General features: G+C 44.6%; 1 protein-coding gene across 4 annotated transcripts in view; it reads left to right on the top strand.

Annotated features, from left to right (window-relative positions):
- SH2D4A (SH2 domain containing 4A) overlaps positions 1-13,912 on the top strand; it is a 108,871-nt gene that overhangs the window by 62,506 nt on the left and 32,453 nt on the right. For 3 of the 4 annotated variants that reach the window (XM_080660428.1, XM_080660429.1, XM_080660430.1), the window contains exons 2-4: positions 1,699-2,076; positions 10,917-11,076; positions 12,761-12,932. In XM_080660428.1, coding sequence (XP_080516554.1) covers positions 1,896-2,076; positions 10,917-11,076; positions 12,761-12,932 — 513 coding nt within the window. In that variant the 5' untranslated portion in view covers positions 1,699-1,895. The remainder of the gene's footprint in view (positions 1-1,698; positions 2,077-10,916; positions 11,077-12,760; positions 12,933-13,912) is intronic. The other variant, XM_080660431.1, reaches the window with a different exon arrangement.

Below are 13,912 nucleotides of genomic sequence, written 5' to 3'. Positions count from 1 at the left end.
AAAGTCAAAAAGCATTATCAGACATCAGTTCTCTGGCTGTTATATCCTTTGAGGGTCAAAGCAAAATACAAAGATAGAACCTAAAATAGGCATGCCTGGCTGAATTGGAGTCAGACACTGCTTTTAATTCTATTTTAATTTTCTCTTAATACAGTGTTCCATTTGCATTCAGGTAGATGAATGCTATGGGAGATAGATTATAGGATGCAGTTAGCAAGAACAGTTGCAGCCCCAGTAAAGGTCTTTGCTACACAGTGAATAGTTAGTGAATGTATGCAAACCCACTTGTCTCAAAAGATTGGTGTGGGTGGAGAGACAGTTTGCAAGGAAGAGGAGGAAGAGAGGAAACGCAAGGACATTCCCAGAGGGTGGGAGGAGCAACACAATCTGGATGTGTGGATGACAACAGGTGAAGGAATTAGGAGGCTAAGTGACTAGTGACTAGTCTCAAGTTTAAGAGCCTTTGAACTTAGTTTGGAGAAATGACATTTGAGAGAGCAGGTGAGATTATTGAGGCATTATAAGCATCAAATTATTAATCAGTTTCTTAGAGTTTGGGTGATCTTATCCTATTGAAACATGTAAAAAGTCTTGTTTTTCCAGAATGGAATTGTATACATAATTTCCTTCTGATTACAAAAGTATGAAGGTTTGCTATTTAAACACACACACACACACACACACACACACACACACACACACACACAACCAAACAGAAATGTATAAGGTAGAACGAAACCTCAGTGGAATTGTCAGCCCCCTTCCCCTGTGAAGCCACTTGTGACTGCACTAGTCCATGCTACACTTTGGTAAGAAATCAAGTGAATGACTCCTTACCATTCCCATAAATGCCCTTCTCCTGGCCCCTTCGGTGACTCCAAATGCTGACTTTCACAGTCTTTTTAAAGGAGCCTCTAATCAACTCTTTTATACAGCAAGGATTCTTTGTAATGAACCGAGTCAGCTCTCCATTCCCCCCGTTTATCTGACCTGTAAGTTTAGATTTTATTAAATTAGGTTATCTGGAGGAGGTACACCTAAAACCTGGTGACCTTCCAGAATGTACGGAAGGGTTCCCGCCTGCACCTGCACTGTTTTCACGGTTCTAGCAGGCTGCCTGGACATTGCATTGTCCTTCTGTTAACAGGAGAGTACGTAATTGCATTATTCAGTGCTGCTTTTAAAGGGGAATGGGAAAATAGCATTATGCTCTAATTTTTATTTCTTCTTTTTCCTTCCTTGAACATGGTTTTGTTTTGGTTCAGTTTGAGGTGGGTAATTCCGTAAAGTCTCAAAAAACAGTATTTTGTTTTGAAATAAGTTGTTTGGAAAGAGCCTTTTAATTTCCTCCCTTGCCTTTTTAAAAAATTCTTTTCTCAGCCATACAGTTGGTTTGTTAGCTCTGAGGTAATAATATGTTGGCTTGGTTGGGACAAGGCCAAACTTCTGTTAATTTTTTTGTTTCCCTGAGATTGACCCGTAAAAAGTTAGGGTTTGTTTTGTTTTGATAAAGTACCTTTGGAAATTATGGGATAGAGGTTACACAAACTGTTAACAAAGTGTGCCTCAGCTATTCTTTCCTCTGCCCCAGAAACAAAAAGCGATACTGTATTTCCTCTAAGCTTTATTCATAAGCCCGTCCTTGCCCGGCGCCTACACGTTTTCATACTGCCTGCTTCTGGCTGTTGCTCTTTGCAGGTTCATGAACGGCACTGTGGGCAGTATGTTTGGTGCCAGGAACCAAGAGCCAGTGTGCTGAATTACCGTCCCAACCCTTCGGGGTCGCTGTGAGTCTCTGGGAAGGTCCCTCCAGGTGCCAGCCCGGGTGGAGGCACACCTGGGAGCCATTTTCAAGAACCTTTGCCACAGGTGTAAAAGACTCCAGGCCTGAGAAGATGCTGAAACAGATACTGTCGGAGATGTACATAGATCCTGATCTGCTGGCAGAGCTCAGCGAAGAACAGAAACAGATCCTGTTCTTCAAGATGAGAGAGGAACAGATCCGCCGATGGAAAGAAAGAGAAGCAGCGATGGAAAAAAAGGAGTCCCTGCCAGTGAAATCCAGACCAAAGAAAGGTAAGCTTAGCTACGTGTCGGCTGTGGACGTGTTAGGAGAATGGCTCCTGGCTTGTTTTAACATTTCACACCAGTCAGAAGCAAGCCAGGTTTGCGTTCCTGTTTGGTAGATGGACCCTAAATGTTATGGAGATTCTAACAGTGCACTGTATCAACTTGAAGTCAATACTTGGGCGCGCGTGCGCGCACACGCACACACACAGACACACACACACACACACACACACAGCAATTACCCTGGAGTTGTGTGAGCAGATCGCTTGCCTGAAACCAAACAGACTTTCAGCTGAAGTAACAAGCACCCAGGAGTCTGATGTGAGGGGTATTAAGGAAGGTTTCTGTCCCCCTATTGTCATCGATGCCTAGTGCTCTAGTTACCAGCATACCAAGTGCTTGCATCCGCATCTCTATGGCATTTGTGTTTGCATTTTTTAAACTTTAAGAGTTTTTTCTTTGAGTTTATATATATATATATATATATTTTAGGGAAAATCCCTCTTAAAATACAAATACTGCTATAAGGAAAAAGGTCATAATACTTTTTAGTATTATAATTTTTTTTAGTGTGAGTTAACTTTTCAGATGTATTTCGTCCTGACCCAAGGAATCCCTTGGTAGCCTCAGAGGGCCTTTGAGACCATGGGGGAGGAATACTTTGTACATCAAGACTTAAAATATAAACACATACAGTCCTAGAAAAGCACACATTAACCCCGCCCCCAACCAGCCACTCTCCCTCCGCTCCAACTCCCCCTGTCAAATTCTGTTATGGATGAATAACTAAGTTGTTTTTAAAAAACACACAGTTTCAAGGTCACTTACACAGGCATTCAAGACCAATCTCTCCTCAGTTTTTTATTAAGCTAGGGAAAATAAAATTTGATAAAACCATTCAGGGTTTCAAAGATTGAGAAAATGAGTCTTACTTGAACGCTGGTATGTGCACAGACTCAAAAGGAAGTCACTTTAGTGACATTTGCCTTATACTGCTTTTTACTAATAACTTTTTCGAATTAAGCTTTATAATGAGCTATATTAATAAAAGAGTAATATGCTAATTAGACCAGACATCCTTCCAGACAAAGCCATGGTGGTGGGGCCCAGGCAGAGGCGGTTAGGGGCGATCAGGCTGGCAGGGGAGAGCAGTTAGGGGGATCAGGCCAGCAGGGGAGAGCAGTTAGGGGGATCAGGCTGGCAGGTAGGTAAGTGGTTAGGAGCCAGCGGTCCCGGATTGCAAGAATCGGGCCTAAACCAGCAATCAGACATCCCCCAAGGGGTCCCAGAATGGAGAGGGTGCAGGCCGGGCTGAGGGACACCCCCCCCCCCCATGCACAAATTTCTTGCACCGGGCCTCTCGTATAGAAATAAATGAGTATCTCATTTATTATTGTTATTATCAATAACAACTATTTATTAAATACTTGTTTTGTCAGACACTAGGCTTAGCAATTTACATACATATCTCACCTTCACAAAACTTCTGCAAAGTCAGTATTAATATTCCTATTTTACAGATGAATGAACTAGAATCAGAGAACATATGCAAGGTCACACCTGCAGTAGGTGCCTGTTCTGTTGGATTTCACAGTATTCTACACTGTCCAAAATAGACTTTTTCCCTCAATACGCAACTTGGTCCAGACCAAAGCATAACCCTTTCATCTTTCTGAACTGGTTTATGCCTCTCTGTGCATTCTTTAGTCAGAGTTCATCAGATATACCTGGGCCTCTTTGGGCACATGGTCATTGTGGACATAACATATTGATGTGGTGGGTGGCTTTGGGGACTAGTGAGAGTGGAAAGGTTCTGGCCCCTAGAATCAGTGGCCCAGACTCTGTTAGACTTTGGGCTTCTGCTGTTTGATGAATTGATCTCCTTGTGGTGACTTAACACATTGCGGACCAGTAGTTTTATTGCTAGCTTTACACAGTGGCCAGATAAGTTTCTGTTGAACAAGTAAAAAAAATTTTACATAAATGTTAAAGGCACGCTTTAAAATTAAATACCCATTGCATTTTGAAGTTATTTATTACATGTTCTTACAAGCTAATATCCTTTTAAAGTATGATACTTTGTAAAAACTGTGTAATATGGAATGGAACTAAACAAAGCTGGCAAATTCTCGTGATCCATCCACAATGTGTTAAGAAACAATTTCCATTTATTTGCTTACATTTTTCTTGTGCAGAGCTTTGAATCTGCCTCTCAGAAAACCTGTATGACTACGCTAGCTAAGTGATCATGAAAATATATATTAATATATACGGTGAAAGTTCTATCAGTATTTCATGGGAGAAGTTTATTCCTCCCTTAAATTTAATACTCGGAAAAATATTTTGCATTACCTAGTTCCTCGTCTGATTACAGGAAAAAGGAGGTTTTGAGATTCTTTCCCTACTTCCCCTCAAAAAGACAACAGTTCCCTCTTTCCTACTGTTCTGCCTCCGAAGTCAAAGCCACAGATAAAGTCAGTATTATCAGGGCAGGTGGTTTCCAGAGGAGTGTTTGTGCTGCAAACCTACTAGCCCCCGTCACTCTTTGTCGGATGGCTCATTGTGGACTTCTGCTCTTTTCAGACCTAAGCTCCCTGCCTCCCTGCCTCCGCCCTGCCTTCCTCACCTCCATCCCCCCACCATCCTGCTTGCACCCAGCTGACTTGAGTACTGTTTTTCTTAGCAGTTCTTAGCCAGGCTATGGCTTTGGAGATTGGCCTTTTCTTGGCTCTTTAAGTGCATCTTTGAGCTTGTTTTGTTTTGTGAGTTTGTTACCCCAATAAATTTAATTTTAAAAATTTAAATAAGTATATCTTATGCCCACCCCTGACTCCGTTACACCATTCCAGCTCATCAATCAGCCATGCTTACATTGTCACCTGGTCATTTTTATCCCTGTATAGTTCACTGTGGTGAGTTTTGAAGGAGCATCACTAAAATGTTTGATATTGTGCATGCCAGATACCTGTCCACTTTTTAGTAATCTTAGGGCTAACGTAGGAGGGGCTGAAAAACACTTGGAAGTATGGATTTAATTCTTTCTAGATCAGAAATTCATTTCCAAAACGTGGTGGGACAATGTGATTCTAAGAGAGTCAGAGAAGTATGGACCTCCTCTCCCTGCTGAGGTCTAGAGCTGTATGGTCCAATATGGCAGCCACTAGCCACATGTGGCTATTGAGCACATGAAATGAGGCTAGTATGGATTGAGGTGTGCTAGAAGTGTCAATTACTGATTTCAAAGACCTGGTAAGAAGAAAATAATTAATAATTTTATAGTCATTCTATATTGACATCATATTTTGGATATCTTGGGTAAAATAAAATATTAAAATTCATTTCACCTGTTGTTTTGATTTTGTGATGGAGCTACTAAAAAATGAAGTTATAGATGTCATTCATTTGGACAGCGATACTCTAGACCAGTGGTCGCCAACCTTTCGGACCTCACCGACTACAAGTGGTCCACAGACCACTGGATGGCAACTGCTGCTCTAGACCATAAAAGCAGCACCAGCCAGTGTTTATTGAACTGATGGTAAATCAGGCCCTGAGCTCAGTGCTTAAATATATCATCCCATTAATAATCACCACCAAACCTGAAACTCAATTAATGTTCACACTTTTGAGGCTGAGGGACATGAACTAACTTCTCCAAGGCAACAACTAGTAAGTAAGTGAAAGAGCTGAAGAGGACCTTGAGTCTGACTCTCCCAAAGCTGGTGCTGGGAACAGATGTGCTACACGTTGAGCTTACCTGGAGCTAATAACAGTCACTGTTGTTTGCAGGTGCCTTTCAGAAATGTATGCTTGCATTGAGGCCCTGCCGTGGAGCCTTTCTTCTGTATGGTTTTTTCTTCTGGTACCACAAACAGAGGAGGCCTTTACTTAGTACAGGACTGCCTAGCACTTGTTTCCTTGGGTCTCTCTACAGTTGACAGAAACCTAGTGCAATAGGCTGGCATCTGGTCACTGCCGGTATGCCCTTGAAATGGACTTGGAGTCCATTTCATTTGATGGATTTTCATTGTTATCAAGTGGGCAACTTCTTATATGCAGAGCCTTCCCTTTTTCATGAAACAATGATCAAGCCATTGGTTTGTGCCACTTGCAATGTTTACTTCCCATTCTCTTTACTCACTGGGAGAAAAACTTATAATTAAGTGGAAGTGCTACATAAACTTCCCTCTCTCATGTCCTCAGATTACAGAATGAACGTAATTTCAAGGTGAAGTTGGCAGAAAATCCAGAATGCTTTGATAGTACCATGTATATACATATGCTAATTTTATGCTATTTTAACTTAGAATAAAGAATTATATTATTTATTTTTAATTTAAAACCATTATTTAATTATAATTAACATTCAACATTATATTAGTCTCAGGTATACAACATAGTGGTTAGACATTTCTATAACTTAGAAAGTGATCCCCCCATAAGTCTAGTACCCACTTGGCACCATACATAGTTATTACAATATTATTGATTATAGTCCCTACGTTGTACTTTACATCCCCATGACTGTTTTATAACTGCTAATTTGTACTTCTTTTTAAATATATATATAAAATATATATATATATATATATATATATATATATATATATATATATACATACACACACACACACACACACACACACACACACACTAGAGGCCCGGTGCACCGATTCATGCACTGGTGAGATCCCTCGGCCTGGCCTGCGAGGATTGGGCTGAAACCGGCTCTCTGACATCCCCCAAGGGATCCCAGATTGCGAGAGGGCATAGGCCAGGCTGAGGGACCCCACCAGTGCACAATCGGGGCTGGGAAGGGATGCGGGAGGTTGGCCAGCCTGAGAGGGACTGCAGGGGGCTCCAAGGTGTGTCTGGCCCATCTCACCCAGTCCTGATCTGCCGGACCACAGCAGCAAGCTAACTTACCAGTCGGAGCGTCTGCCCCTGGTAGTCAGTGCAGCTCATAGTGACTGGTTGAACAGTTGACTGCCTGCCTCCTGGTGGTCAGTGCACATCATAGCGAGCAGTTGAGCAGCCTTAGCATATCATTAGCATATTAAGCTTTGATTGGTTGAACAGCCGACCAGTCGACCAGACACTTATATATTAGGCTTTTATTATATAGGATTTTATTGACTTTAGAGAGGGAGAGGGAGAGATAAAAACACCAATGATGAGAATCATCAATCATCTGCCTCTTGCACTCCCCCTGCTGGGAACTCAGGCATGGCCCTGACCGGGAATCGAATTGTGACCTCCTGGTTCATAGGTCAGTGCTCAACCACTGAGGCACACTGGCCGGGCACAAATGTCTTTTCTTAATGTCACTGTTTCTGCTATCCACCCACTGACCTCCCAATTGCTAAGTCTCAAAATGCTGGCATCATCTTTGAGTCCTTCCTTGATTCAGCCGCCTGGATTTTACTGTCCTGTTTAACACTGTCTTTCCCTCATCCAGTCTGCAGTTACCAGTTACCTCCCCCCTGGTCTTTTCACCCCTCTGCTCTCCCCATTCTCTCCCGACTCGTTCACCAACCACACACCTCCTACTACCCTGATACACCTACATGCTGACATGCCCTATCGCTTCCTAAATCACTTCTCTGACCCTGGTACCACCTGGACAGACAGTCATGGACTCTATGTTGGGCAGTTGGTCAAGAACATGGAGCTAATACTTTCTGAGCCTTTATCATGTGACAGGCCTGTGAGGTCAGATTTATTACCTCTCTCTTATCAAAGCAGGAACTCAGCTCAGAGTAGTAAAGTGATATGTTGGTGGAAACACTGGGATTTTAATACAACTTTCTGGCTTTATGCAGTACAGGGCCTCAGTTTAAATCCTTCACCCATGTGTCTAGGACCTGTGCCTTGGGGGCCTCTGCTCCCTGGTAAGGTCCTCAACCCATGGTCAGGTGACTTCTAAACCCTCTTCAGCTCTGGGTGAGACGCTGCTTCTCTATAGATTCCCTTCTCTGAGCTTTGATCATGCTGTTCTTTGTGTTGGGCACCAAACCGTTTCCTGCTCTAAGTTCCATATCCATCCACCAAAATTCAACACAAAGAACTTCTCTTCTTATTTCTTTTCCATCCTTTGACTTCTCACTGGACTTAAACATCTAAGGTGGTTCTATAAGGTGGCCCTTCAAACTGGTTAGTTCATCTTAAGCATTCCCATAGTTCCTTTAACACCACCCTTCCCAATTCAATGCCTGCTTCCTCCAACTAGAATGTAAGTTCCCTGAGAGCAGACAGTGGCTTGTCTTGTTCATAAGTGTTTTCACACATCTACCTCAGTGATTGGCACATAGTAGATACACAATAAAATTTATTAAAGCAGTAACCCAATGCCTCATTTTCTCTCATAGACTCTAGGTGACTTGCAGGAAAGGGCCACATCGGTGTTATCCACACATCCCCAGTAGCATTGAGCTCTGCATCATGCTCAGAGTTAGAAACTCTTGAGTTTTTGTGGAGTGAACTAAACAGAGGCCTTACTAATCTTCCCTCGTGTTTGTCAGATGCTGAGGGTGTCAGAACCAACCCTCATTTTACTAGAATGACTTCCCCGCCTCCCCTAAGGTTTGATGGCGCTGTGTGGAGCCACTTGAAGCCTCTCCCATCTTTGTTTTCAGGCCCCTTTAAGAGCTCCTGCAGGTGAGGAACAGTCAGAGCAGAGATCAGCAGTGCCTCTCTGTCAAGAGCCCATTATTTTGGCAACTGACTAAATCTGACATCTTACATCTATTCTTTCTTCTTGTCCCAAAACCACGATTTCTTTAATGTCACCACACTTTCACCACCCGCCTCCTTTGAAAACTTCATGGCTCTCCTTTGGTTCTAAGTTTCTAAGCACCCTTCTCTGTTCACAGGCAGCTCTGGGATTTCTCTCTCACCCTGCAGAGCAACACCTTCTGCTCCTGCCTGCAGTTCATGGGACTCTTTGGAGACAGTTTTGGGGAAGTGTGTGCCATGCTACTGAGCAGAGATGCTGGGATTCCTGCCCATGCCCCTCCCCCCCCCCCCGCCGCCCACCTGGCACTCTGCAGTCTCCTCTCATGGCATCTCCCTCCTGCTGTCAGAAATACTGGTAGAGGATCACTTAGGTGAAGGTTGAGCGATGGACATAGTAAAACATATTATGAGTTGCCCTGAGAGAGTGATAAAGGGAATTTTGTGAGGTATCACAACTTTCTCAAGTTAATGAGCCATTTGGCATTTCCCCAAACAGAGCCCCAGCTGGTCAGGGCTTGTCCCCAGGAGGGCACATTCAGGATTGATCTTCCCTTCGCCCCTGGTGTCACCTCCCCTGACACTCCCCTTGTGAAACTGCGTGAGGTCAGCTTCCTTTGGAAGGAGGCATTTGACTCCTTTTGTAGTGAAGACTATGACTCAATCCCCCTGCCCCGTGTTCTAGTTAGAACGTTATCAGCCTGCAGAAAGTATCCACTGCATTGGGCAGAAGGGGATGCCCAACATAAGAACAAATCTGACTTTGAGCAGCCTGCTTTTTTAATGTATCCTCAGGCAGCAGTAGGAAATAGTCAACAATATAGTACATGGAGATGCTTTCATTGAAAACCTTCCTCTACTTACTGTAAGGAGACAAGACAATCCCAGTGCGGATTTCTAACCTATAAGCATGGCTACCTGTGTTCCAGGTGGGTGCCCTTTTCACGTACCCAACACCACTGGCTGGCTTGAGATCCTCAGGGCCCAGGGATTTTGACCAGACCCAACTGTGGACCCGGAAGCCCTGGGTAGGCCTGCTCTGAGACCTACAGATTAAGGACTGTGCCTCTTGGCCTCTCCCAGGTATCTCCACCTTCCCCAAGGTTCAGGAGCATGACCTTTGTGGCCACATGTCAAGAGTAGGGCACTAGAATGTAATCCAACCCTTGCGACCAGTTGTAAACAAAGGTTATTTAAGTAGCTTCACCAAGTATCACACTACCTACCAGTAGTATTATCTTCTCACAGCTGGTGTGAATCTCTGAGCAGCCATATAAGGAAACAATAGGAGAGTGATGATAGCAGTTAACCTCCCTTGAACTCCTAGTATGTGGCAGGCACTAGGGGACATGCCTATACACCTAGCCTGCCTACTCTTTCAGCAGTCCTGTGTAGTAGATATCAATATTCCCATGCTGCAGAGGAGGAAACTGAGGCTTAGAGAGATTACTAAGTAATTTGTCCAAGTCACACAGCTAGTAAACAGCAGGGCTAGGATTTCAACTAAAGCCAGTCTAACTCTCAAAAGCATGTTTTTGCCCAGCAATGCAGCCTATAAAGATAGTGGAAACACCAAATCCTGGGTGGGCTGTTAATTCTGGGGTGCAGGGAGATGCTTAGACTTTAGGGGTTCTGGTATCTGATGTTAGCCTAAAGGTTGCTGCACACAATGCATGCTTTCATCCCATCTCGCCTCCTTCATTTATAAAATGGGCACGTTCAAAAACCATATTCATTGTCCTGGCTGCTGTGGCTCAGTTGGTTGGAGCATTGTCCCATACACCAAAAGGTGGTGGGTTCAAGTCCTGGTCAGGGAGATCCCCTGAAACCAATTGATGCATCTTTCTCACATCGATGTTTTTTTCTCTCTCCATTATTCTCTCTAAAAATCAATAAAAATTTTAAAAAATATATTCAAAACAGACATCACTGCAGCCGCCATGTCCATTGTTCTCTAGAAAATCTGCCTGTTCCTGGACAGGTTGGAAGTGCTTCACCTCTTCTAATATCCGCACCCCCCCACCCCCCGAAAGACCCTAAATACTTTAATGATGGAAAACATAGTAACCCCTGACTAGAAACACTGTTCAATCCAAATTTTGTTTTGCTTGCAGAGAACAGCAAATCTGTTCATTGGAAACTGGGAGCCGATAAGGAAGTCTGGGTGTGGGTGATGGGTGAACACCACCTAGACAAACCCTACAATGTGCCCTGTAATGAAGTTGTTGCTGAGAGCACCCAGCCCAAAGCACAGCAGGAAGCAGAAGAGTTCAGGTATGCAATCTGCAAACCCATGAGAGCCTCGTGCTCACAGGATCTGGTGGGGGAGAGGGGTGGGATTTCACGGGTCACAAAAGTCACTTAGATCCCTCTGGAAAGTCTCTTTAGACTCCTGGTGATTCCTGTCCTTTCTGCCATCGAACTAGCTACTTCCTTTTCCCACTTGTTGTTCCGTTTTGATGTGGATGTGATTTTCCTAGTGAACACCGCTTTCCCTGGAATCATGCTAGAGCAGCTGTGGGCAAACTACGGCCCGCAGGCCGGATCCGGCCCGTTCGGCTGTTCTATCCAGCCCGCGGAGCCGAAAGAGCAGAGGGTTCTCTTGCTCTCCCCTCCGCTCCTTTACTTTGAATTTATGTTAGTTCACACAAACACTCCATCCATGCTTTTGTTCCGGCCCTCCGGTCCAGTTAGAGAACCCATTGTGGCCCTCGAGTCAAAAAGTTTGCCCACCCCTGTGCTAGAGCAACGCAGGCTGATACAGCTGGACATCAGGAATATAAGTGACCATTTAAGCTTCCGGCCCTCAAAGAAGATTGCCTAGCTGTGGGCAGCGGACACGCAGGCCCATTAGGTGCTCCCCCTGTGCTGGGCACTGGGAATTCAAAGATGAACAAGGAGCTTCAGTCGGCAGGAGAATCAGGCAGCTCCCTGCAGCCAATACAGACTGTGATATGTGCTACAATTAAATTCTAAACAGAGCATTGACGGAGCCTGTGGTTTTTTGGGCAATGTTGAGTTCTGAGTATTTGGGGTACACATGGGCCTATAGTCGGAGATGGGGGCCATGCTCTAACGTGCCTCAAAGGCCTGGTTTAGGAGTTCAGACTGCATTCTGTGGACGGGGAAGAGGTTTTTGAATAAGGAAGTGACAGGATCAACTGAGAGGTGACTAGGGTGGGAGCAGTGAGTAGGGGATGGATCCCCTCTGTGTTGTGATCAGGGTGGCCTCTGTGAAGCCTGCTGTCCCTAGAGTGTTGACAGTCCTATCTGAGCTGGTGAAATAGAAACAGACACAAGGACTTCAGTTGAGATCCCCAGGGCTGGCGATGCTGCCTTCCACCTTCTGTACCTTAGAACTACACATGGACATACAGAGCTAAAGGAATTACCCTCTGCTGATCACAGGAAGGTGGTGTGCCCTGGCAGTTTAACCCCTGAACCAGGAGATGGGCAGACCTGGGTTCAAATCCCAGCTATCTGCTATGTGGCCTTGGGTAAATTATATAGTTATTTTGAGCCTCTTATAAAAAGCAAAGGTGCCCGGTTGGCTAAGCTCAGTGGTTGAACCAGGAGGTCATGGTTCGATGCCCAGTCAGGGCACATGCCTGGGTTGTGGACTTGATCCCCTGTAGGGGGCGTGCAGGAGGCAGCCAATTGATGATTCTCTGACATCACTAATGTTTCTATCTCTCGCCCTCTCCTTTCCTCTCTGAAATCAATAAAAATATATATATAGTTTTTTTTAAAGCAAAGGTAATGGTGCCTTCCTCACAGGATTGTTCTGAGGATTAAGTTAATCTCTTTAAAATACCAAGCCGAGAGCTCAGCAGATTATAGGCACGCAGTCAGTGGTATCTGTTACGGGTTTTCACATAATCTGAATGTGGGCATCGCTTCGGAAAAGCTGTCCGTGTTCAAGAATGTCTTTGCTAATTCCACATTTGTTTCTCCTCAGCAAAGCTCAGTCCAAAGATTTCACCAATAGCTTGACCACAAAATCACACTACTGTGATCTGCAAACACCAGGTACCTGGGAGTCTCCAAACATCTGTAAGAAAGCGGCAGGACAGGAGGAATCGGATCCAGGCTCGAGACCAGCATCAACCCTTAAAGAAGAGAAAACCCCAGTGAGTCTTTCCTATCTGTAAACGTGCAGAATTTCATCCCCGGGGAGACAAAAGTATTGGGACCACTGAGACAAATGAGCTGGGCAACCCATTCTTAAACTGGCTTTTTTGGGGGGGCGGGGGGAAGACCTCTTACTAGTACCTTGAAGGCCTTACTGTTCATTTCAGTCGGGGGATTTGGTTCACCTGTAAAGCACCTCTTCTTCATGGGACTGAAGGTGTGAAAAAAGAAGTCTAGGAATAAAATGTTGTATGTTAAGCTATTTTCAGGGTTTATTTCCCCCTGCTTTATCTTCTAATCAAGGGTCTGCAGCTTTTGCTGGGAAGGGCCAGATAGTAAACATCGAGGGTGTGGGCGCTAGGGTCTTTGTCTCAGCTGAATGGGCATGGCAGTTCCAGAAAAACCTTATCTACCAGGCGGGCAGAGGGCCGGGGTCTGTCTGCAGGCTGTAGTTTGCTGGCCCCCGTCCCATAACGCCGGCCCACTTGTGATCTACGTTTCGTTCTCTTGAGTCTCCCCTTTTTGTTGAGGATAAATATCAGTGCCTCTTTGGTGTCGTAGGTTCTGCCTGTGATTGTGGGGACAGCTGTTTCCTCAAAACAACAGAATTTTATACTCAGAACTGGTAGGGGTTCTCTTCTGCTTCAGGTGTTTAAGAAGCTCAAACATAATTTGCTGCTTGGAGGATCGTGTGGAAGAACAATGATACTATATTATCAAGTACCTCCTGCTTCTAGGAATTTCATTACATTGAGAATTAGCGGGGAATTTGCATGTTAATTTCTGCTCTGGTCCTCAGCTCCACAACATGGGTTACATATCTCAGCCTCTCTGAGGCCGTGGGAAAGGGGTTCAGTTATCTGTCTTGCCCACTTCACAGGCTCATCCCATGGCCAGCACACTGCTGAGCGTCTCCTTTAATTCTCAGCACAGTTATGAGCTGGGGGGATTTGTGTCTGTCCTTTTACAGATGAGGAAG

The sequence above is a fragment of the Plecotus auritus genome (assembly GCF_963455305.1).
Source record: "Plecotus auritus genome assembly, chromosome: 3".
Taxonomy (NCBI): Eukaryota; Metazoa; Chordata; class Mammalia; order Chiroptera; family Vespertilionidae; genus Plecotus; species Plecotus auritus.
The sequence above is the reverse complement of the archived record's forward strand: the minus strand, read 5'-3'. Positions and strand labels throughout refer to the sequence as shown.